The following is a 27,119-nucleotide window of genomic DNA, read 5'->3' as shown; positions in this document are numbered from 1 at the left end:
TAACACTCAGAAGTCCTACCTTCCATGCTTTCCTAGGTGCCCCTTCCATCAGCTCTTCTCTCTGAAGAGTTGCCTCTGCCCTGCTATGATTAGTAAGCACAATGGTTCCTAAACTTCAGCTTACAGCAGTATCACCTGCAGATTTTAAAAACATAAATTGATGAGACCAAACCCAGGAATTGCTGACTCTATAATCTGAGATAAAATCAGAGAATTTGCATTTCCAAACAAGTTTCCAGGTAACCCTATTGCTGCTGGAGACATGTCTTAGGTAGATGTGTCTTAAGAAACTACTTACTAGTATTAACTAAAGAAGTAATATAGTGATTTACTTTGTTGAATAAATTAGAGTGAAATCAAAGTTGCTCCTAAAATGTATATATACATTTTCATTCAGGTATACTTTGAATGTTAGTAAAGAAATGGATGTTATTACAGCCAGTGCACCCACAATTCTCTGGGCACATCCTACATGGCTGAGCACTTTTCCTTACAACCCATGCTGACTTGCTAACCACTGGCATTTGTAGGCACGTGGGTGTGAGATGCTAGGTTCAATTGTCTCCCAGCAAAAATTCAAGGGACTAAGGTTTTCCTATGAAGTAAAGTCAAGTGTTAGACCCTGGGGTAAACCTTGAAGATGATCAGAAACATATGTCTGGGTTCCATGCCCAAACTTTATCTTGAACAAGTGATAATGTTTGTGCTGCAACAAGCTCCTAAAATTATGTTTATTTTATTTTATTTTTTGCAATTTAGTGAAATGATTCTTACAGTTTACATTGTCATTAGAACGTATAAACTGAGAGTAGTGTCCATATGTATGAGTGAATTAGTACTCCGTAGGTAAGTCCCCAAGTTTCAGCATTATATCTAAAGCAAAATTTGAACAGCTGCACTTGCAAGATACTGCAGTCTGATCAGCCATCTGTTTCCCTAGATTTATTGGTCTGCTGCTTGATAAGATTTTATATTTTCCATTGCTGATTTTCTATTTAAATGGACACCTACTATCATTTTAGTTTGTACTTCCACAGAATATTGATTTTCTTTCTTCATGTTGTCCCTAATTTCAGGTTTTCATTGTGATCTTAAAAGTCTATAAAACAAGCACATAGTCACAGTTGGTGAATTCAATTTAGTAGATTAAACATGCCTCCTTTAGTTTAACTCCTTAGAGTGTTGCCCTGAGCTGATTTTAAGCCATAAAGAAAATTAAGATGAATATATTATACAAAAAGAAAATAAGAGCTTTTGTGTCCTTGTTTTTTCTATTAAAAGAAATGGCATATATCTACTGTTATTATTGTTTCCTCTCTTCTAAGAAAATCACATCCATATTTGACTTATAGTCACTCAAGCTGTCTAAGTAAAAGCAGTAGGATGCAGTCATCAATATTTTTAAGTACTTGAAATAAAATGTAAGAAAGTTTGTTTTCCTTGTTTTGCATAATTATGGAAGCAGAGGACATCTATGGGCTCAGAAATAGTTATTAGATGGAGAAGGACAGTGTGAAATTAGGTGAAAAGAACAGAAAGAGGGGAAAGATTAGGCAGTATTTTTAGCAAATAATGCATCAATAAATAACTTAACAAATTAAGGTAAGTGTATAGAGATTTTGTGATACAACAGAAGCAGAAGGTTTGTGTTTTAAGAAGTGGTCTTTGATATAACCAGTAAACTTCTTTATCATAGAAAATTATTGAAAATATTTATTAGAATATTCTGACCCCACTTAGAAATGGGTATTTAGGAACAATGGAGAAAGTTGAGAAAATGACAAAGAATTTTGGCATAGTGTATGTGTGCAAGGTTGGTAACTAGAAACCAAAAGAGATGGTTCAAAGCATAAGGTGTCAATTATTCAGGAAAAAAAAGAGCACTGTGGGTCATTAGTTAATAAGTATTCAACCCTGGAGGAGGTTGCCACAAAAATAGTTGGCATATCTTCAGAATACTTACTAAAGTTAGAGATACAGAACCTTGTACATATTGCATATTATATTAAAATGGGATGAATCCACATGGAATATCTTCCAAATATGCTCATAAATATAATAAATTTTTATCTAAACAGTTTAGTTGCGTTCCTTTTTTATTTTTTTTCTCTTTTTGGTGATAATATAAACTTAGTCATTGCTTAATGGAAGTTGAAAAAGACATGGAAAGTTTGCCAGATGAGCATTAACCCCTACAGTATGTATATAAAACTATGTACTTACCTGCATACATTTGACAGTATTTTTGTTGTTGTTTTTCCTAGACTATCAATAAAGTACTGCTTCAGTATGCTGCAATTGTATCAAGTGATTTTAGTTCCTACTGTGATAAGGAAAATGTGGTAAGTAAAACTGTCTCCACTTTCAAGTATTCTTCCCTTCCCTTAAGATCCTCTTCTTCCAGCTAGTAAAGAAGCAAGAGGCACTGTGTTCTTTCTGTTTCCATACAGAATGACAGTTGAGAGGTATTTCGAGACGTTGTTTGAATACTTCCCTAGTAGCCATGAGCTGGATACAACACAGAACTTAGAGGAAGGTTGAGAGCATCTCAATACCAGGCAGCCTGCGGTTCCAAGATGATAACGAACAAGACCATTCATTGAAAGCCCACATTATTGCCAAGCATTGGAACTGAGAACTAGGGAGTTAGAAAGTTGTTTAGTGTTGACACCAAGTAGTTTAGTTTAGTTTTGTACCAGTACTAAAATGAGTAAACGTTCCATGTCTTTTTCAACTAAAATTTATTCTTTCGGTTTTCAAATAAATTGAGAAGGATTGTTAATTTAAGGAATGATGCTGGTTTCCACTCTAAATTATTAATTTAGCTTTTCATTTGGGGGGTGATTGAGAATGTTTATAAAAACTGAGCCAATATTGAGAGTTAATAAAAGGCATAGAGAGAAGCAAGATAAACTATAGTGATTTAGAATATAATGTGTTTTTATGGTGGAAGATGAAATCTTTCTTATTCACTATATGTACGTAGTCTTAGAAGAAATATGTTGGTAACAATATAGAACTTTTTAGAAAGCACCAAAAATAGTATTTAAAAAGCAGTGCAATTCTTTTAAAGAGGAAAACCATCCCCAACCCCTCAAAAAAAAAAAATCAGTATTACCAGACAAGTCTAAATTCACTAGTCTTCTCCCTGAAAACTCATTGACCTCTTGCTGACACCTCATTAAGGTAGGTCAGTTCTAATTGTTTTTGAAGGTCCCAGACGTTCTTCTTTCTATTTAATTAATATGCTGCCTAGGAATTTTATTAAAACTCTGATATCTCAGCAGATATCTTTAATTGCCATCGGTTATAAATACTCTAAGGGGCAAGAAAGAGCATTTATTTATTGAAAACACATATTTTTAATTAAAGGCTTATACATTTGAAAAGTAACATACTGAAAATCAAAACAGCACCAGAAAATTTCAGAAAAGATTCTGATTTTATTAGGATAGCCAAATTGAAGATTTTGTAAGATATCTCTGAATTACCAGGGCTAATTCCTGTCATTCAGAAAGAATATTACTTTTTAAAGGCCCCTGCAGACTACCACTTTAATGTTTCAGCATGTATTTTCAAAACAGAAAAAATCATAAATCAGTGTTTACTGTATTATTTTGCTTTTTTCTGTATATTTTATAATTCTCAAAATCAAATTTTTATAAAGAAGGAAAAACAACCTTGCAAATATGACATGCTAGGAAATTAACTTTTTCTTTTCTTCAATGCTTTCCCCCCACCACCCCCCGTAGTTACTGATATCTTGCTTCTCATTAAGAGCCATGGTCTTTCTTTGATCTTAGTTTTCACCCTGGTGGGATTGCCCAAATCCCAGCCAATCTTCCCCCTCTGCAATGAAAATTAAAATCTCAATAGCCTTATTCCCCGTTGTGGGGAAGAAGTGGATTAGCTCGGTTTGCTGACTTTGGGTCAGATGCTGAGTTCCTGAAAATGTGACCATGCCTCGGAAAGGACTAGGCCTGATCAAGTGGCTCTCAATCATGGCAGGAGATCAGGCTCCTTTGTGGTATATGTGGCTCAGCTTACTGAACAGCATCTACAGGAGATAAATAGATGTCTGTGTTTAAACAATAAAATATTTATGTGACTGTAATCAAGGGAACAGAAAAGAAGTTTGAAATCGCTTTCATAAATTCAAAGTTAGGATGTGGTCACTTGAAGAGTAAAGCGGAAAGTTTTCAAAGGTCCGTGATGCGGTTAAAACAAAAATAAAATCTTTCCACCGATGAGAGCTGATGGCTTCCTGATGTCCTATGAGTCCTTTGCACGCCTCTCTCTGATTCACTATTGGCTTATTTCCCAGCAACTTGGAAGATACCTCCATTCTCCTTTCTTTCCTGTTTTTCTTTCCCTTGATGTAGTGGCTCTTCAGGATCAGTATGCAGCAAATAGTAAATTACTCTAGAATTTGCCCTAACCGGTTTGGCTCAGTGGATAGAGCATTGGCCTGTGGACTGAAAGGTCCCAGGTTCTATTCTGGTCAAGGGCATGTACCTGGGTTGCGGGCACATACCCAGTAGGGAGTGTGCAGGAGGCAGCTGATCGATGTTTCTCTCTCATCGATGTTTCTAACTCTCTATCTCTCTCCTTTTCTCTCTGTAAAAAATCAATAAAATATATAAAAAAAATTACTCTAGAACTGTTCCTGAATTCTCTTTACTAATTATAAATTAATTCTTACTATTCAAAGGTTACATCTAGTCCTGTCATAAAGCTTTGAATTTTTATTGTTATATTTCTGCCTTCTTGGAAAAACAAAAACAAGAAAAGAAACACGTTGTAAACAAGTTTATACTTAAGGCTCTGTGCAATACTCTGGGAGGGAAAAAAGCTAAAAGGCACAGCAACACATACAGTGAATTTAAGACCAGCTCATGAGAGAGGGAAAAGCAACTCAAATGTATAGTAAAGTAAAACAAATATCAAGTGGCCGAAGGATACAATGTAGGAAAGAGAAGGCTTAAACCTGAATGATGGGTTTGATTCAAGCAGGCAGAGACTAAGGAAGAGGCCGCATACTCAGCAAAGTCACAGCAAATGGAAAGTGCAGGTATTTTGGAGGGAATAAGTTGCAGAGAGTTGGAAATAATCATAACGCAGTAGACGGAGATGAGAAGGAATCACTCTTCGGAGCCAGATAATGTAGGGCCGTGAATACCAACGTGGAGTTTGTAGCCTAAGAGAATCCACTTAAGGCTTTCTTGTTTTCCTTGTTGTTGTTGTTTTGGTTTTTAAATTTCAGATAGTGTTTTGGTTTTTAAAAGAGAGAAATAATGAAATTTTAAACTAATCTGTTTTCCTTGAAATAAATCTTTAAAAAACAGAATTTGGTTAATTTCTAAGTATAAAATACCAAGATGTTAAGAATTAAAAAGAAACTTTAGTAGTGATTCTTCAATGCTTTATTGTCTGAATATATTGTTAAATTTCATTCTTTAAAGTTGTTATATATTCTCCTTCCATTTAACTGTTAAAAAGCATAATCATAAAGTACAGAATTATTACATTTGCCAAATACAATAGATCTTCAGTGATAGGTTGTATACTCTTACATTTAAGGTAAACTCATCCCATAATTTAGTGTATAAAGGATTCTCACACTATTTGTTTTGTGTTTTCTTTACATAAAGCCCTGTATACTGATGAACAATATTCAGCAATTACGGGTTCAGTTGGAAAAAATGTTTGAATCCATGGGAGGAAAAGAGGTGGGTATGTTTTTATGCTTACATTTGCCAAATACCTACTTAGAGATCATTAGCAGCATATCTGTTATTTAAAGGTTCATAATCAAGTTTTACATGGTTTCGCTAAAGAATGGGAAAGGATAATAATATAAAACCCAATTAATAGCTGAGGTTATTATTATATCCACAACAGAATACTTTAGTAAATATATTAGCAGTGTGAATGGGATGAGGAAGATGGTAAATAGCTTTTTACAGTATATATATATATATACTGTAGTCATATATATATACAATTAAGTAGATATGCTAATGATCTTTAAAGTTTACAAAGTGCAGATTTTTTTTTTTTGCCGTATTGTGCAATCCCAACTTGATATCAGTGTTCATTCTGAAATGTGTTTTGTGGTGCTGGTGGTTTTGAGGTATTGGTGGTTTATTCATGTCTAAAAATATCTGTGAAAAACGTCTTGTGTGCTGTGTCTGTAATGTGTCGTGTCTTTGTCCAACATCTTTGCCTTGCAATCCCATGAGCAGAAGAAGGAAGGAGAAAGATTCTCTTATGAGGTTTGTGATAGTAAGCATCGTACCCTTTACCTGGCTGATGCCCCCACTCAACCTAAAGCCCAGCGCGCTTCCTCCTTATTCTCATTCGCTTGTCTGGACCAGGCAGACAGGGAGGCGCTCGCTCTGTACCTGCCTCTTCCAGCTGCCGCAGTTCCCTTCACAAACCAACAGGAGGGCCTGGGGAATGAGGACAGAGACAGTGCCAAGAGAGCAGGCAGGCGGCTGGCATTCTCCCCCCACCTCCCTCCAGGAAGATATCCCAAGGGTAGCTAGAGCGGGGAATATTTCTGGTCAAGATTTTATTTACATTTTTCCTCATGTATATCTCATACACTTGCCAGAGTAAGTGTATGAGGTATACATAAAAGTGGGTTGATTTCAAAGCAAAAGATCTCTTTAATGTCTAAATTTATAGGCCCCAAATGCTGCTTTAAGGATTGGGCCTCTTCCCATGTGAGGTTGACTCCAAGGAGACCTTTCTACATCCTCCCCCACGGCCCTGAATGTCCTTTTTGTCCTCCGCGAGCCTGTCTTTTGAATAATGAACTTGCTATTTAGCATCCTACAGGCAGAAGCTCTGGGATACATCTGTGAAGGTGAAACAGTTCAAAGATGAACTTGATGCACTGTGCTTCCTGCCCCTGCAGACTGGGTCTAATTTGTATAAAATAAAAACCTCTTCCCCAAAGCATGTCAGTTATTGGTTTCGCACAGTTTGAGAGAATCAATCTCATTGTTAGAATTCTTTCACTGAACTAGGAGAGCACAAGCAAATACAAAGTGAAGATTCCCTTTGTGTTTTTAGCTATGTATTATATTCAGACTTTAAGTTCACTTGCTGTTTTGAAAAGCAGTGAAGAAATTACTGATTTCTTGTGGGAAATTCTACCTCCTTTTAGCGGCTGTGGAAGACCACAAATCATTTATGGATGAAGTTATACAAAACGTCCTACTTCCAGAAATCTCTCCTAATCCTACTACTTATTTTATTACTCTTTGTGGCTGAACTCTAATGTGAGCGATATATTGCTAAGCTGCATATTAACCAGATGAATCATATCTATTCTTAAATAAACTGTGTGGGCCAAACCACTTGCTAACCAGAAAAGTTGTGGGGCGGCTTGTTCACTAATCAAAAATGGATCCCTTATTTCAGATAAAATCTCCAGCTTGAACTGTGCAGGTTTCACATTATAAATTTAGTTGCAAATTTATGGCTGCGTCACAGGACTCTTCTTTATTAGAGAAGCTAATGAAACTGGAAATACTGAGCTTGGGGCCTTCTCCCTTCATAACATTCGCAATGCCCATTGCTAAATTCCTTATACATAATTTAAAGGGAAAAGTCAATTAAGTAAATGAGTGTCTAGCTTCTAACAATATAATCTGTTAGAGGCACAGCATGGACCTTAGCTCCTTTCTTTCCAACATTTAAAAATTGTTTTCTTCGTCCTCTCCTTTTCTTTGCCCCCTTCTATTCTCCCGTCTCCCTTTCTGCACAAGTTTCTTTTCTCTCATTCTTTTCCATTTTTATATCTTGTAATTTGCTGCTAAGAAAAAGCTTTAGGCAGACTCAATCAGTATTGCACATGGGTTGATAAAATGTGAGAGGAAGCAAGTCCTGAATCCAAGTCTAAGTGTAACATGCAGCCTCCCAGACAGAAATAAGCTTTATTATTAATACGGAATTATGTTAAGATTGCTCATTGCTACACTTAGCCTCCTCTGGGCACCAGCATCTCAAAATAACCATCAGAGACCTTCCAATGCAGTTATCTATAAACAACAGTGTCTTTACTTGGGGCCTTTACAAAGATGAGAAGGATTTTATTAAGAATGACAGAATTCACCCTTTCATATGAAAAATATATGTAGCACTAAAAGCAGGCTTATTCAAGCCTTGAAAGGCCCACGGGTGCCAATTTTCAGTTTTTCCTCACAGTGGAACTGCTTATAAAATCTTGACTGGCATTGCCAAGGGAAACTCTCCAACCTAGATCTTATCCTTCTTTACGGAGTTTCTTCTTATTTTCATCCTCTACCGTCTGTGCTAGGATGTGCACTTCTTGCCACAAAAATCTAATTAGCAAATGATTGCTTGTGCACTTGCTCAAAATAGCTTTGATGCCATGTGTTAATTAGTTGGCTTCTAACACAGTGTCGCTTGCCTCTCCTACTGTCTGCGTAGTGCTGGCCGCTTGCAGGCCTGGCTGCGTGATGCTGCAGCTCTCAGCCGCTTTAACCCAACCAAGGTTGGGCAGCTGTTCTTTCTTTGCAGGGTGTCTTTTCCTCCTGCAAACCGGAAGAATGCCTGAAACCTCTTTGGGGCGAAAAGGGTTACTCTCTGTATGGAGTGCAAGATGAAAACGTTGCCTAACAGGAGGACAATTTGGGGCGGCTGCTGTGGACAGCGGCTCCCAAAGCGGTCGCATGAGCAGTCACTGTTAACATCTGCCGCGCAGTATCCTGTGCCCCATGTTGGCACATTCTTTTCCAATTTAGAAAAAAATATCTAAAGGAAAAAGCAAACCATGAAATTCCTTCTCCTATAAAGTGAATTTCCAACATGCTTCCCTGCATACAACTTAAGAGCATGTTTTGGCATAACAACTTTCTGATTACTATGGAAAAGTTGTGGGTGTTTTTTTAATGTCACACAGACTCTGGAGCAAAAGTAACCTTTAGGAATGATTCCCAGAGTCTTTTCCTTAAAAAGCACCTCAGGTGATTTTTTTAATGTGCATATAGTTTTGGGAATCCTTATACTGAAACAAATAAAATGGCCAACCCATCATATGGGGTGACTTAAGATAGAATTTTCATTTTTTTATATCACGATCTCCAAACTATATTACCTGTCCCTTTATCACACAATAACAATAAAGTGATTATCAGGATGCCAGGTAATATTTTTCATTCATTGTGAATGATCGTGTTATTATCCTACAAAAGGACTAATAGCTCAAAAGAAAAACAGATATATTTTGGTTATATTATTTTAATAGCTTTATTATTTCATGAGTATAACTTCAGTACATATCAATTGCAAATAAATACCTAGTCTGTATTCATTTTTTCATAAATGCATAATAGTATGGACAGGACTTAGTTGTACTTTCTTCATCTGCAATATAATTTGTACAAGTACATGAAAAATAAAATCATAAAATCTAAAATTTGATTTCAGGAAGTCATAATAGTCAATATGAAACTTTACAGAACTTATTGATTTAGAAGAATTATAACTGTATTGTGTAAGCAGAAGGCACTTCACTCCTTCACAAACCTGTGCTGGTGCAATCTTCTTGAATGGTAGAATCCATAATTATCACCAGGCCTATTAACCTATTGACAGCACTTCAGATTCTAGAAGTTAACCATTATTAAGACATTTAGAGGAAATAGTGGTTTGTTTACTTACCTAAATTCTCTCATTCTGCTAAACACGGAGGAAACCAATTAGGTACAACAATGTTATTTTTATTAATGTGTTTCAAAAAAATTTGAATTTTTTTACTCATCTCATTGTGGTAATCTTTCCTGAACAGGGCCAAGGAATCTGAAACATAACTCCATCTACCTTAAAGCGTATATATTTTATTGAGCAAATTAATACTTGTTTTGTTTCAGAGATGAATATCTATATTAATTTTCATTTTTATTTCTTTTTTAAATATGTTTCTATTGACTTGAGAGAGAGAGGGAGCGAGAGAGAGAAACATCAATCAGCTGCCTCTTTCATGCCCCCTACTGGGGATCAAGCCTGCAGCTCATGTGCACTGACCGGGAATCGAACCAGTGACCTTTGGTGCATGGGAAACATTCAATCCACTGAGCAACACAGGCCTGGGCTTACTTTTCATTTTCAGTGATGACTTTGATGTATCAATTAGAAATCGCATCTGAGTGCCAAAGCATATACATGTAGCTGATTAAAATCCCTTGTAAAATATTTTAGCCATATAGACTCAGTCTTCAGCTATGTAGACCAGAGAGGACAGAAATTATCTTCTGTCATATTTTACTTAGCACTGTCCTCTCAACTTTATACTTGCTGGGCAATAGGGGATTGAAGATCACTGCTTTATAGGAAACACTATTCCATGCCAGTAGTTCTTTGCACTTCAGCATATATCAGGACTACCTGAAGAGCTTAAGGAAACATTGCAGAATTCCCTCCTCCGAGTGTTTGATTCAGTTGGTCTGGAGTGGGGCCTGATGATTTGCACTCATAAAAAATTTCCATGATGTTGATGGTACTGGTCAGAAGACCACATTTTGAAAATTACTGCTCTTTGCTTTTAGAGTAGCAATCAGATATTACAGAAATGGCTCCGAATACCTTTGTCATATCCTAACTGACCTTCTTAATGTATTTTGAATCTTGAGAACATGGGATTTAATTGTTTGAGTGCAACTTAAGACAGTGTGCAATAGTGCAGGAAAATATTTGGATTAAAGAATATAATATTCTCAAAATATAGGTAGCCAATTTGTAGTCACAAACAAATATCCAGCATATTTTTAAGCATCTGGGACTTAGCTTACATTTTATATTTAATCTTATTAAAAGAGGTGGTGTAGTCAAAGAGGCTAAATGTTCGGTCTAAATGATGTCTCACCTTTACTCCTTAACATAGAGATATAATTGATACATAAGGAGAATCAATCTGCTTTTTTATCTTTTACAGCAATTACAAAATAAAAGTATAAAATATTTCTTAGATGTCACTATATAATAGAATAGACAATTTTAACTAGTTGTATTATGTCTTCCTTTATGTTTCCTAAGGCAATTTCCAAAGTTCTTCCTAGGTAATTGAAGGGTCTATTGTTACCTACTTTTATCTATAGAGGGGTAAGTGTTGAGATAAAAAATAAAAAGAACTCAAGCCAAATGCATTGTGCCTCAAGAATTCTACAAATAGTAAGACCTTGTAAAATAACAGTTAGAGCCAATATTCCTTTTAGTACCCACTGAAAGAGTTATTTAAAAGCCAACTCCCTGTTCTGCCTGGACCTCTTTAAGCATCACTTCCATTGGAGTTGATCACTTCATGAAAACCAGAGGTTAGAGCACACTGAATATGAAGACAGAATGTATTAGTTCATTCAACACACATTTATTTCCTGAGAACCTATTATGAACTATAAGTTTTACTAGACACCAGATATACAATAATTACTAAGATATAGACCTCACCCTCAAAGAACTTGAAGTTTATCAATGGGGAGTCAGAACAATTACAGAGGTAAGGTTTATTGGTGAAGGACCCCCCCAACACTTTCTAAACTTGAAAATATACTTCAAATGAAAGTTGTAGTTGTTATATGGTATATTCCAACAAAAGAGTACACTTTAAACCCTTAGCCTGTTATTATGTAAATAAGGCTCAAAGGTGAGATGTCTTTTGGCTGAATGACAGTTATTTTTAGTTTCATGGCAGCTGATAAGAAGAACTAAATATTTTCATTGCTGGCCTTTTATTTTAGCAGTATGCAGATATTGCCTGGTTAATTTCTCCTAACCATCTCCTCAATTGGTTAATAAATAGGGTTTACCATCTCAAGGCATTTGGTTGATTTGAAGCACAGAGACACTTGGATTCACTGCATACTCTCTTTAATTAGAATGAGAGACAGCTAGTGATGTTTTTCAACGTTTTGAAAGCAAGAAGTTAGAAGCATGAATTTATAGAAATACCTCTACTATAACACTTCATTCAATTATGAATAGCATAAGGAAAATGCCATGGTCTAACTCTACAAATGATCTTGTACATTCTTGGGGAGGGTATCTCCTCAGAGGACTACAAAAAGAAACAAAAAACACACAGGGCAACTTTGGTAGATCTGGGGCATGTTTGTTTGTAGTAGAGAAGAACATATAGTCTTTATTTCTGACTAGAGGCCCGGTGCATAAAATTCGTGCACTTGAGAGGTCCCTTAGCCCAGCCTGCACCCTCTCACAGTCTGGGAGCCCTTGGGAGATGTCCAGCTAATGGCTTAGGCCTGCCAATCGGACATCCTTAGCACTACCACAGAAGCAGGAGAGTCTCCTACCACCACTGCTGTACTCGCCAGCTGCCAGCCTGGCTTTTGGCTGAGCAGCGCTCCCCCTGTGGGAGCGCACTGACCACTAGAAGACAGCTCTTGCATTGAGTGTCTGCCCCCTGATGGTCAGTGTGCATCATAGCTACCGGTCGTTCTGCTGTTCGGTCGATTTGCATGTTAGCCTTTTATTATATAGGATAATGTACCATGTGATCCATGCTGAACACTGTAGATCTACAAAGTGATTTAAGGCATTCCAAAGAAAGTAACTTCATACTGGAATCACCAGGGATTTTTTAATACTTTCTCAATAATATATTTTAATTTGAGCCAGGCATTTTTAGGATAAGTAAATTTTTGGTCAAATAGAAGGTTTGGAGAGAAGTAATCTTTTCAAAACAAAAGAAATAACAAAGCTAAGATCAGCTTATAAGAAATTGCTTGAAGTAATTCTCTGATTGAAAGCTACTAGGAGGATCAGCAGGTACTATGATCAGATTTGGGCTTTATCATAACAACTTCAGGAACAGTTAAGAAGACGAAATAGAAGAGGGAAAGCAAGGATTAGAACACAACTCAGAGATGATTACTAGTACAATATAATCTGAATGAGAAAAATTTTGCAGTAGAAAAAAAAAGGGTAGGAAAGATGGAGAAAATACTTCAGAGATACTATCAATTGTATTGGGTATCTAAGTGACTGTGAAAGGAAGAAGAGAAAGGAGTCAAAAATGACTTTCACAATTCTGCCTTAAACAATCGTATGCTATCAATCAAATTAAAGACAATAATAAGAGATAAAAGTTAAAGATGGGCAGCTTAGAAAATGACTCTTACATATGTTGAGCTTGAGGTCATCAAAGTAGAAAAGGCTAGTAGATACAGGGGTATATAGACATGATATGGCAGGCAGGTATCCTGTTAAAGCTACTATTATAAGATAATAGACTTGGGGGTCATTAGTATAGAGGTGATAATTGATGCCATAGGGAAGAGTATGATTTTTCAAGAAGAGAAACTATAGTGATAAAAAGACTGTGGATGGAAAATTGAAGGACATTAGTATTTAAGGAAAAATAGAGAGAAGTCAATAAAAGAGATAGACAAATCATGGACAGAAAAATAAAAGTAGTAGAAGAAGATAGTCTCTAGAGAAGCAAGAAAATAAAGAGCTTGAGAAACAACAGTCTGAATGCAGGCTGGATAGGATAGTCATTGGTCTTAGTAGCCAAGAGATTGTTGGTGACCTATATGTGAACATATCTGTGAATTATCTAGAACAGAAGCCACACCACAGAGACTTAATGCATATTTAAAATTAGGATGTGAAATTTACCCTTATGTTGTGAGCAATTCAAAAAGTAGAAAAGATGTGAGCAAGATGTCAATGGGAAGATAATTCCAAATAAGTTGTTTTTTTCCCTTTTTATTATTCTACTTTTTATTTTAATATAAATGTTATTTGAGCATATTTATAAAATAGGGTAACAAAAATAATGATGGAGAGATGGAAAACAGGAAAAGGGATATTTGATGAAACAAAATCCAAAAGAAGGAACCAAGAGCTCAAGTTGAACAACATTTTTTCTTAGAAATGAGGCTTACTCTCTCAGAGAAGTAGTGGAGCAGTTAGCATTTATTAAAGGATTTTCTGCCAAAAACTTGAGAAGTGTGTGAAACCAATAGACTAATTATTCAATTTTGAACCCTGTGAAGATAAGGGCAATCGGCACTGCTTTAAATAAACAAGTAATGAAAAGTTACCACTGATGAGTTGAACATGCTAAAAGGTAGTCTAGTATCCTGTAGAACAGAGAAAGGAAATGAGATAGCAATGCACACTGGAAAAGGAATGAAATTCACACTAAAGATCCTTACCTTCTTCCATACAGTCTTTATTTTTTCAAGAGTTTGTATTGAGTTTTCAAAGGAGTTTAAATGCCACTTCCCAACCAATGAGTTATAAATCTCGCTAAGACCTTAATGGTTGGTTTAACAATTGCTGTTGTAAGAGGCTGAGATAACATAGCCTCCCTTTACATCTCTTAGGGAAAGTTTTTGTGCTGGAAAACAAACATGCAGTGTGGGTGTGATAACCATATTTTTTGAGCCAAAGAAATATCAGGACATTTTCTGATATGGTCTGGCAAGCAGAAAAATATTTGACTAAGTTGTAACTCCAGAAAATATGGTTGCCAAGGAATGAAAGATTCTATTAATAGTCACTGCAAAATTGCGTTTCAAGGAAAAGGAGAATTCTGGACATCAGAATTTTCTTTGAGGGAGTCTGTGCATACTTATTTCTTTCTGCCCTTGCCTCCCTCCTGAAATATTTGGTAAATGCCAAGGCATGCAAGGCACTGAGGCAGACACCTAGATAGAAAGCTAAATAAGACAGAGTTCCACCATGGAAGATAGAGATTTGTGAGAGAACAGTCAGAAGAGAGTGTTGTGTGGGCAGTAATAGGAAAAAGCAGAGCTAGTGCAGAAGCTAAAGCTACGGACTGCCTAGGGTGAACATGTGGAGGAAGATTTGCAAAAGGAGGTGATAAGTGAATTTTCTTTTAAAGGAAAAGTAGAAGAGCTTTAAGGACACAGATTTAAAAGATATCTTTCCTGCTAGCTTTCTTTTCCAGACAAGTTACCAAGGCTGGATGGTATAAAACATCTCAATGGTGTAAAATTCAGTTATATATGACTAAGGTTCATTCTGGTCATTAGAGCCACACTTTACTAGCCTAGATTTTGGAATTCTTAAACTTTTCATAGAGTGTCTGTAAGATCTTGTTGTGATCTTTATTAAACTCAGAATTTGATTCAGTATTCTTAAGTTTTCATTGAGTATATTCCTCTTTATATGGATCCATTTGTTGTTTCATTTTTGAAAGCCATTTAAGTTGTTCAGGGACACTACTTCAGTTTCTAATTTAAAATAAATTTATTAACTGTGAATTGAGAATGCTTGAATTTTTTTTTCTTTTTTGGCTTTGAATAATTTCATAATTAAACAAAAAAGGTGCAAGTTAATTTTTTATATTTGACATCATATAACTTCTGAACTAGGTGAAGTTTAAACCTTTGTGAAAAAAAATTAGGTAGCTTCTGACCTTTCCAAAGTAGCCAATAGTTTATAATATATGCTTTTGTTAATTTAGGGAATAAACTCTCCAAGCCCAAATTATTATTTCTTATAAACTCTAGGGTGTTTATAGGAATAAGGAAAATTTCCTCAATTTGGTCATATAAAGAAATGCAAAATTACTCAAGAATTGGTAAATAGTGAACATCTATTAAAGGACTTTTTGCAAAAATTTTGAGGAGCGTGTGAAACCTACCAGACTAATTATAATTATAACACACTCTAATTATAAAACAATCTCTTCAGGCAGTCTGAAGAGATTGTTTTATAATTAGAGTATGGTATTTATGCTCATTATTATTGCAAAAGACCTACAATTTGAATACCGGACTCAAAATTACTGTTGCTATTTTAATGGTTTATGGTATGATTTGGATCAGATAAACACTGAATACTTAACTGAAACTAAACATTTTCTAGGTTTCTTTTATCCCCCTTTTGACCTGGTTATAAGCATTGTCTGTCACCACCTACTTAGAAACCCACGCTTCTCTCAGGAAATGAAAGCTGTCAACCAATATTTAAAATTCTATCGTTAGACTATTTCAGATTTTCAAGTAATAGCCAATTATTTGATAAGAAATCTCCATTCACAAAGTACCTAAAGTGGACTAAAATAATTTATGGGAAAATAGCATAATTTTACCCAACTGACCTATTTAATCATTTTGTGTGATTTTTAAAATCATTTTCTTAACAGATGAACAAACTACCTCAGAGTAGATATCGAACTAGCATGGAAACACAATCTGACTTTAAATAAGAACCAACCACATTTCCTGAAGGGAATCCTACTATCTGAGCCATTTCCTTGAAGGTGGCAGATATGTAAGAAACTATCACCTACACCCACTTTTTCCAAGGTGTGGGGAGCCTGAAGCCCTGGAAGGGCTTCTCTTATATTCCCTATTCTGAAACATTTTTATCCAAATAAAATCAGATTAAAGTTGGTCTTAGGACAACAGCAGTAAAATATAACAAAAAAAATCAGTTTGCATGGTTCTCTAGGATTGGGTAGGACAATCCAGATACTTATTTTGGTTGAAGTTTGAGGAGTAATGGTTTATTAGACTAATCATGCTTCAGTGCATATTAGTGGAGGCCTTATTACATAGGTCCTCTCTAGTTGTCTTTATGAACCACCCCTTGCAACTAGTTGCAGCTGAATACAACTCCCAAGGACATTCTGGTTTTCCAACTCCTAGAAAAGCCTACCAGTACATTTGTTATGGTGGCCTGTGTGTCTATAGGTAAGAGCTGTGAGCCTATCTGAAAAAAAAAAACAATGGAGTCCAAAAGAATCGAATGGAGAAGTGGAAACTAATCATATTAGCTCTAATAGAGTAGTAGAAACTAATCAATCCTGAAATAATCTGGATTTGAGTCAAATTTGACATCAAGGGTCAGTTTGATATAACCAATAAAGCATCAGATGTCAAATGCAATTTTTTAAATTTCTAGTCCAATGTTTTCAGTCACATCATTAGAACCTAAAGCAACCCAGTGGCTAAGGTATATAAATAACACTTTTCCCTAACAGTTATTTAATATTAAAAAATGCTCTCGGGAGGATTACAGGGTCCATGTATCCTGGCTTTGTCCTTGGGCTGGCTCCGAGTGTTTAAACGGATGTTGGGCCCTGCATGTATTTGGTAGAATCATAGTCCTTAGATTCTATTGCTGTAAGTCCTCCTTTAATTTGTTCTAGTCCCAAAAGTTGGCTTTATCCCATCCTCTTGTTTTCAATAGTACACCCACTTCTATAAGAGCTATAGGTACTAATAATAGGAAACTAAATTTCTCAAGACTCAAAGGAAGATTGGCTTATATTTCAGAGAATAGTCTAGATTTCCCTTTATATGAATTTCTAGCAGCTTGATACAACACATCTATGCAAAGTCATCCTATTTACAACCCACTTGCAAAACCATAATTCAAAACAGGGTGAAATATGCTAAATGCTGATAAATTTTGTGTTGATCTTAAACACAAATCATAAAAATATTCTGTCAAGATGATAGATTGATGTTTATTTATTTTTAGAGCATCACATTAAATCTGCCTGGCCAGTGTGGCTCAGTGGTTGAGCATTTTCCTATGAATCAGAAGGTCTCACTTTGATTCCCAGTCAGGACACATGCCTGGGTTACAAGTTCAAACCCCAGTGGGGGGCATGCAGGAGGCTGATGAATGGTTCTACCTCATCATTGATGTTTCTCTCTCTCTCCCTCTCCCTTCCTCTTTCTGAAATAAAAAAAAAAAACTGAACTAAACTAAACTCTAATAAAAAAAATAAGTTGGCTTTTAAAATTTGTCCTGTAAGAACAAACATATAAAAAACCTATTTTGATTTAATTAGTATGTTTTTCCCCAAAATTTGCTGAACAGCTTAGTTCCAAGATATAAGTACTTAAATATTAAAAAAGAAACTTTAAAAAATAAATGTGTGAAACTTTGAATATTGAGCTCTGAGTCGCAAATTGATCCCCAAAAAGAGAAGTCAGGCCTGACACTTTCAGCGAAACATTGAAGAGCTTGGATATTTTGTTTATCCTGTTACCTTTAATTCCATACTTAGAAAAATATGAAAACATATTTTAAATGAGATGCAATGCAGTACTCAAAAATTATTTTTCACCAGTTTTTTTTATTTTTAATGGGCCTATTCATTTACAGAGATATAAAGATGAAAATGTTTTTTGAAGCAACACATATATTTAACTAATGCATTGATAGTTTTTCAAAGTTATGACATAATCATATCCTTGAAGCTAATGTTGCTATGCGTTGCATCCCATTGCTGCAACCAGCAAAGGCTTTGCTATCTAGCTGTTATTTGTATGCATGCGATGCATTTCGATCGATTGTTTCATGTATAAAAACTCTTTGGATTTCTGTAGGATTTCCTAAATTTTGCATTTGACTTCAAAGATAACAGGGAAAAAATTCACAAGTGTTTTATTGTTTAACATTACTTTATAACAAGCAGAATTCTTGTAGGAGAAAAGCATGTTTTCTCAGAACTCCAAAGTAACATTGCTTGTGGTCTCTCTGCAGTTAGATCCTGAAGCTAGTGCTATTCTGAAGGAACTTCAAGTTAAACTCAGTGGGGTTCTAGATGAGCTCAGCATCACTTACGGGGAAAGGTAAGTGGCCTGAGTAGTTATTATATTAAACTACGTTTCAGTTCATAGAAGTTATGCCTTCAGTGCTGTTTTTCTCCCCTGACTGGCTAAATCCATTTAACTTGAAGACTTAATCTAAGCATCATCTCCTTTGGAAAGTTTCCATGACCCTGGAACCTTACTGTGCTATCTCCCTCTGTGATCCTCAGGACACTGTGCATCCTTCAGTGGGGTGGCGCTTACAACACTGCGCTAAGTTATGGCTTAACTGCTTGGTTCCCTCCCTTAACTGTATGCTTCTTAAGGGCAGAAGCCATATCTCATTCCTATTTGCAGCTCTAGTGTTTAGAGCTTACCAATTGGTTATTGAAAGAATGGAGGGAGGAAGGAAGAAAGAAAACCTTTATACACATAAGACCGAGTTGCATTCATGTCATACCTATCAATGTGCTTGTACTTTCAAATAACTGAACTGCATCCCCATAATTGAATTAAGTCCAGATTCTAGGTTTTAGGGCTTAGAAATCTAAATGAAACTACTCCGTGGGAAATTACTGACCCATTCACATTTTCCCCATTTTTTAAAAAATTAGCTCTACTTGTCCATGGCATTGTTCTAAAGAGGGAGAAGTTTATCCTATAGAAGATTCACTTGGTCCTCTAGAAAAAAAACACTATCGTCTCATCATCAAATGTTAAAACAGATAAGAAAGCAAACACATCTTTGAAGAGGTTCTTTAATTTCATATATAATTTGATTTAAAAGTTTTGATTATTTATTTTTAGAGAGAGAGGAAGAAAGAGAAAAAGAGAAAGAGGGAGAGAGGGAGAGAGAAATCAATTTGTTGTTCCATTTATTTATACATTCATTGATTGTCATAGACACCCTGACCAGAGATCAAGCCCACAACCTTGGCCTATCAGGACAATGCTCTCTAACCAACTGAGCTACCTGGCCAGGGCCAGAATTGGTTTAAATATTAGCTCAATAAATGTTGACTTACTATTATAAATTATGCGTTCAGTTATACAATGAAGCTTAAAAATTACTCTTATGGCATGGGCTCTTTGAACTCCACTCATTACTCATTGTGTTTTTGGGAAAGGTACATTTTAATGGGCATTTTATGGATTAGCTATGTCAGTTGAGATCAGAGACCAAAAAGTAAAGACACTTGAAAGCATCGTATTTTCACTCAAATACAGGAATGAGGCAAAGTAAAGAAAAATCCCTATTGGCCTCCTCTTCAGGGTTAGGGGTGTGTTCTTGTCTTTGCGGAGCCCATCCTCACAGTTCAGGTGCTAAGGGAGAAGCAGCCTCGCTGTATCCAGCGTGGGGCGGCCACTCTGCCTTCTGTCTGTGTTGCTAGCTGACCTGGGCGATCCTGCTGACTTGACCTCGATGTGTATAAGGCAGTTGAAGGTTTTGTTGACCTGCAGTTGGAGAGACTGACATTGTCCCAGACATTTGGAAACTAATTGGCTCTGACTTGGGGGTGACACCTAGCGATGGTGCCTTCAGTCAGCTACTTCAGGCTTTCCTCTTTATTCCAGTTGTGAATTAATATGTGATTAGCAGGAAGACTGTTACCTTCAGCTAGGAAGGCAAAAATAGAGATTATTTAGCAAGGCGAAGGGGAGAAAAAAAAGTGGTCAGGAATAGCTAGGGGTGTTTGGAACTTTTTCTGAAATAAGATGACTAAACAGAATGGAAACTAGAATATGAATAGAAAAAGTATATTTAAATTACTCTCTGTAATATATCCAAGTCATCTTTATGAGCAAGTACCTTTTACTTTGGACCGTTTTATTTTGTTTGAAAAAACCTGGAGCAAACTTCAGTTATAAAATAAGGAGTGGTGTCCTTAGGCGGGCACTTGAAGTACTCTCCTCATACGAAGCCAGCTATTTTAACCTAGATAGTGAAACTCCTGCTTCCCCAATATCTATCTCTTCCTAGTCTTTGCAAATAGGAAAAATCTAATACTTCGTTTACTTAGGGCTCGAATTATTGGAATAAATAACCTACATGTCATGCTTTCCTTATAAAAAGAGTAATTCTTATGTCCTTGTTGCTATGGTTTGATTTCACACACTACTAACCAGGTCTACATCACACACATGGGGTAGGTGGGAAGCCCACACTGATCAGTGAGATCATGCTGTGAAGTTAAACTGGACACTTTTATCTGAATCTTAGAGTCTAAATTAGTGGCCTAGAGCTTCAAAATTAAGTGCATAATTAATTGTCCAAACTGCATTTTATCTGTTGTTATTAAAACCCACAACAAAATAATTCTACTGTATGTACCTACTAGGATGATTTTGCAGGAAAGCCAAACCGCACATCTGAAGGCTGGGTTCCTGGGTTGCTGGGTTCCTGACATGGTCACAGAGCACCCACCTGGGAACTGAGACGCAGTAATACCACTTCAGTGCTATCATATACATGTTTTTAAAATTGCACAGCTTGTGCCACTTGGGTTTTTGCTTGCACATATATTTTTCAGTTTTATTTTTTTGGATTTTCTATATTTATTTGAATGAAATATTTGGTACCAGCAGCTGGCTGGATTAAGTAAACAAATAATTCAGGAACATTTTATAGGAATTCTTCTATAAAGTGAGTGTTTGGCTTTTTGGGTGCTCACAGAGTCTGTCATTTTTAACTGGTAATAACTCAAGCTGATTAGTAAAGACTTTTTTTCAACCAAATAAATAGATAGAAAAAGTATTTTTAGGTGAATTTACCAAAAATTGATAGAGTGAGATTTTTAGCTGAAATGCACGTGTTAGTTCACCCTGGACTAATGCCAAGATAGAAGGCCGTTATCTCTCATGCACTGATCCGCTTCCTCCATATTCCTGACCCCACACACAGAGCTCATTCCTGGTGGGGGTGCCATGTGGGTCTGGTGTAGAAATCTACTTGTGCATTTTAGGAATGTGAGACCATACCTTCTGCTCAGTCCATCCTCTAGTGACTTGAACATTGGTGCAGAAGAAAGTAGCTATCTCAAAAGTGATGATCACTACACTCAACAGGACCACTGTTGGCCCACGGGTAAATCAACAGATCAAAATGTCCAACATTACTTCCTTCCTTTTCCATTGCCCCAAATATCCTCCACCTCTACTCTCACTAAATAAGGATACCACCGTCTCCACCACCCGCTTTCTCACCTTCTTCACCCTCCCATCGACCCTCCCCAAAGGCAGGTCTAGCCAGGTAAAAGGCAGATGGTCATGCATTTGAATTCCTTTGGCCCTGAGCCTGAAAGAGGATGTTCCATTGAATTAGATAAATATGTCAAGAAATGAGCCACATCCATAGGGGCATGCTGATATCCAAGATTCAAGGAACCAGATACAAATGCCGAGTCCAGAGGAGCAAGAGTGTTGTCAAAGGTAAAGAAAGTCACAAAGAAGGCACAAAGCAAAGATGGAAAGAGCCCAACATGGCAGCAGAAGTAGAATCAAACCTTGACGATGCACTCAAAATTATGGACCAATATTTATAAACCTGCTATAACGGTTCCAGGAACAAGAAAAACACCCAAGTTGAGATCGTTTAAAATGTATCATAGATTTCCCCTATTAGTCAGCTTAATAAAAACAGTCCAGAGTTCAGATTACAGGTTATGTCTCCAGATGTATATTTGGGAATTACCAGTGTATTGATTTCATGAAAGCCATTGGGATTAGATATGATTGCCAAGAAAGTGATTTTTATGGAGTGATCCAAGGATTGAACCTAGAGGATTACAATGTAGGGTTGCCAGATAAAATATAGACTATGCCCAACCAAATTTGAGTTTCAGATAAACAATGGATAAGTTTTAGTATGAATATGGCCATACTTGTAGTAAAAAATATTCATTATCTGAAATTCACATTACTGGGCATCCTGTGTTTTATTTGTTAAGTTTGGCAATCCTACTCCAATGGCTAACAGTCAGGTAATAATTGAGAAGGAGCAGCCAGTGAGGTTAGAGGAAAGCCAAGAAGGAGTGGCATCCCAGAAGCCAAGTGAAGAATGTGAACTCAGACACCAAGTATCTTTCAAGAATAGTCATTTTCCCAAATTATTCTCAGACGAACACCTCAGCTATTACTATGAGAGATAAGGGCCAAAGGAACCCCCACTCAAATTCATTCAATATGAAGAGCTTTATATGTGTGAGTTCCAAGTATGCTTTCATTGCAACAACATTTTTTTCAGCTGAACAATTAAGTTTGAAAATTAATGAGCAAGGAATTCACACTACTTGAAACAGATCAAACTCCCATGGGTTTAATTTAAAAACATGAGCAAAGAAAGGCATAAATGCTTTTATTCAGGTATTTATATTCCTTATTTTTAGTTTCCAGGTTATCATTAAGGAGTGTATAAAACAGATGGGATTTGAACTAAATCAAATGAGAACAAATGGAAATACTGCATCTAATAAGAACAGTGCGGCAATGGATGCAGAGATTGTATTAAGACCTCTCATGGACTTCTTAGACAAAACGTAAGTTTTCTCTTTATTAATTGCCCTAAATTTGACTGATATGGTTTGAAGGGGAACAATTGTTTTCCTCTGTGTAGGACAGTTTTAAAAAGGCTTCGACAATATTAATTCATCAAAAAGCAAAGCACTTTTAGTCCATTACTAGTGGCCAAAAAGCAGGAGTGATTTTGAACAGGAAGGGAATCATGGAAAGGACCTAAGTATTGGTAACTGAGGAGGTTGCTATTCTGAGGGGGAAGAGCTTGAGGATATTATGCTCCTCAGAAAGCGTATCATTTTGCAACCTGTTGAACATTAAAAAAAAAAAAAAAGACTGAGTTAAGTCCAGAATATCTGATTTTGTGTCAGAAACCTACTGAGGAAGAGAATAGCACAAATGTGACTAGAATTAATTCAGCTCAGAGGCAAGTAAATAACAGCCCAACTCAACCTCCAGCAACTATTTATTGAGTTCCCATCTATACCAAGCCTTAGTCTAGGCATTAGATAGTGAAAAAGAGAAGCAGAGTCCCTGACTACATGGAAAGTACAGGTTACTTGGTGGGAGTGGGTGAGAATGGAGGCCTTTATGACCAACTAAGACAGTGTTCTTAACCAAAAAGTTGTGCTTGCGTGTGTGTGTGTGTGTGTGTGTGTGTGTGTGTGTGTGTGTTGTCTTGTTTTGTTTTGTTTTGAAGTTTCTGCTCAGTCCCTACTCTTAGAAGTTCTAATTTCATAAGTTTGGAGTCAAGGCTCCTATGTTTTTGTGTTGTTGTTTTTTTTAAAAATTTATTTTATTGATTTTTTACAGAGAGGAAAGGAGAGGGATAGAGAGTTAGAAACATCGATGAGAGAGAAACATCGATCAGCTATCTCCTGCACACTCCTTACTGGAGATGTGCCCACAACCAAAGTACATGCCCTTGACCGGTATCGAACCTGGGACCCTTGAGTCTGCAGGCTGATGCTCTATCCACTGAGTCAAACAGGTTAGGGCAAGGCTCCTATGTTTTAACATGTGTCCGAAATTGGGAACTGTTGATCTAAAGCCACCAGAGATGTGACTTCTTAAACAGTGATACTTGAAACCAGAGTTGACAGTAGAAGAGAAAGGCAAAACATAATTTTGAATGCCTACCAAGGGACCAGTGTCATACCTGGCAGTTACATATGTTACTTCATTTAATATTGTTGTGGCAAATTAATTAATGCCAAAGGGACCAAGACAAATGAGAAGGATGCAATACTTCTCTTTAAAGATAAAAGCAAAGAAAAACCTAGGGAAAACCTCTTCTATATATTTATAACTTCTATTTTAATTCCACTTCCCTTTGCTTATAATCTTACACATGAGTAAAACTAACGTTCCCATCACTTTGATTTCAGTATTTGGTAGGTATGTTAAGTCTTCTTTTCTGTCCTCTATGAGGAAATGTCTAGAAGACAGATGAGTAGGTAATTAGCTTAGCAGGAGGTAGACAGGCAAGTGGGGGTGGAAGAAAGAAGTAGCAGAAAGAAGAAAGGAAAGAAGGAAATAAAGGTAGGAAGAAAAGAGAGAGAGAGAGGCAGGGAGAAAGACTTCTCATTTCTTTTGTTTCCTAATGTAGACTTTTACTCTTATCACCTAATACCTTATACAACCCCTAAATGTTTATTTTATTGTGTGGATCTCTACTAGGGGCAACACAGGATTGAACCACATGAACACACTACCATTTGGGTGCCCATGTGAAGGTGAATCAAAAGCAGGACAAAGCAATTCTGATCCTCTGAAAACTCCTACTGGAATGCCTTATGTTTTTAGATTTCTAACAGCAGTGTGTAGATATGTTATTTATCATTAGCAAAACTTTGTATTTTGGGAGATACTGTAACCAAAAGTTGTGGGACATACAGAAAGTTTTAAGTTATCCTGATATTGTCAGCTACTAGCTGAGGGACCTTCAATCCATTTTACCGTCTATAAAATGGGGCTAATACATGAAGTAAGTAAACCCTTCTTTTTAGTATATTTTAGAGTCCTATTTTACTCAGTTTTAATTTTCTATTTTGGATTATACTTTATTATATCATACATATAATTGTAAGTATTAGTAAAGACGGTGTATAAAGATAGAAAAACACCTATGAGCTTCAAAAATTTGTGACAGAGATTTGAAATTTTTTGGCAAGAATTATTATATGAGTCATAAAGAGTTGAAAGAATTCTAGGGGTAATTCAGAGTGCATAACCCTAAAGCCACTTATTAGGGGAGATTTTTTAAAAATCATATTAATCTATTCTCAAGATTAGGGGGGGAAAATAAGGAAGGTATACAAGTAAACACAATAAGGTCTAAAGAAATAATCTCCTGGTCAGACAATCAGTATAAATTTGATTTGGGTTGTTGTTGTTTTGTAATGATTTTTATATAGAGAGAGGAAAACAGAGCGGGGCAGAGAGAGCTGCCTTCAAACTGGCAATCCGGTAGTGCCCTGGGCAATGCCCAACCAACTGAGCTACACCAACCAAGGCTGATTTGGTTTGGGTTTTTAAAGATGGATTGGGTTTGAATATATGGAAATGAGGGGTGAACACTTCCAGCGGGTGAGAGAAAAGTTGAATATGTTATCATGAAAATCTTATCAACTATATGACAGGATATCTCCATGGCCAACTAATATACAGGGCACTTGACAATTTTCTGGTTGATTGGTTCTGTGATCAGAGAATCTAGACAGCTCTGGTTCCAAATATATGCTTTAAGGCTTACATCATCAAGTTGATTATCTCTGACTAAATTAAGGAAGCAGTTGCTAGATGCCCCAACTTGGGGTGTGTTGTTGTTCTTCCTGTTATTTAAAATTAGCAATAGTGAGCTGAAAGTCTTCCAGGTAGCTTTGAGAAAGTCTCCTTAGAAATTGCATAGGCTCTCTTTGTCTTTGTGCAGCTTCTCTAAATAAGACATCTTATTTGTTTATGTTTCATTTTTTCTACCACAACCTCACCACTCTCTAAAACGCGCTGTAAACTGCCAGCTGGCAGAAATCTCACGCAGAGCTGCAAACATGTCAATGATTCTATTCCCATTCATTCAGTTCCAGTCTAAGCAGAGGTCATTAGCACGCCAAGTACATGAGCTGCCCGTAAAAACAAGATCAATTCTTAAACTCGGATCTTTTAAAAATGGAAACTACACATCTGCTGACAACGTGGCAGATTTTTTGCATCTTACATTATCCTAGGGATTCCTCTGAGGCTAGAGACATCCAGGTGTTCTGCTGTGAGACATCTGCTGGCTTCTGCCCTATGTCCAGGCGTTACCCTTGAACAACTGGTGCTAAATGACGGGGGCTACGGTGTTTCATGAATATGCCTCAGGGTTCCCAACTCTCCTCTTCATCCAGAGGAGGTGTTTTCATGCATTTGTTGTTGTTGTTAATCCATCTGAGGATCTTTTTTCCATTGATTTTTAGAGATGGTGGAAGGAAGGGAGAGACACAGAGAAAGATACATCGCTTTGAGAGAGACACATCGATTGGCTGCCTCCTGCACGCACCCTAACAAGGGCCAGGTATTGAGCCTGCAACCGAGGTACATGCCCTTGACTGGACTTGAACCCAAGATCCGTCAGTCCATGGGCTGATGCTGTAACCACTGAGAGAAACCAACTCGGGCTCATGCATTTTTATATATTCAGTATTCACATTCTATAGTGTTAGGAGAAATACTTCTATGTGAAAATGCATTTTGGAAATCTCTCCCTTTGCCTCTCAGATGTCACATGCCTTTAAATATTAATTATTACTTTGATTATTTAGATGTTAATTATCTATTTAAATATTTAAAGCAGTCAATTCTACCTCTCTCAGAACCAGAACCCGGGTTATAATTCCTGAGTCCAAAAGTATACAGAGTATTTAGCACACTGTCATCAGTGAAGTTTTCGTGACATGTATGAACCACCTTTGGCACACTGTGAAATACGTTTAATTAGCTGTTCTTAAACAGAGTTCTTTGTCATCTTTTGGAACATTCAGTAAATATTTATGA

At 36.5% G+C, this 27,119-nt stretch overlaps 1 protein-coding gene across 1 annotated transcript in view; it reads left to right on the top strand.

Moving 5' to 3' along the window:
* UNC13C (unc-13 homolog C (C. elegans)) overlaps positions 1-27,119 on the top strand; it is a 158,091-nt gene that overhangs the window by 34,962 nt on the left and 96,010 nt on the right. The window contains exons 7-11 of the mRNA XM_015564757.1: positions 2,265-2,342; positions 5,652-5,729; positions 6,246-6,275; positions 18,526-18,614; positions 22,958-23,107. Of these exons, the coding sequence (XP_015420243.1) occupies positions 2,265-2,342; positions 5,652-5,729; positions 6,246-6,275; positions 18,526-18,614; positions 22,958-23,107 (425 nt within the window). The remainder of the gene's footprint in view (positions 1-2,264; positions 2,343-5,651; positions 5,730-6,245; positions 6,276-18,525; positions 18,615-22,957; positions 23,108-27,119) is intronic.

This window comes from Myotis davidii, unplaced genomic scaffold, assembly GCF_000327345.1.
Source record: "Myotis davidii unplaced genomic scaffold, ASM32734v1 scaffold1421, whole genome shotgun sequence".
In the NCBI taxonomy this organism is placed as follows: Eukaryota; Metazoa; Chordata; class Mammalia; order Chiroptera; family Vespertilionidae; genus Myotis; species Myotis davidii.
This window is presented reverse-complemented; position numbering and strand designations above follow the sequence as displayed.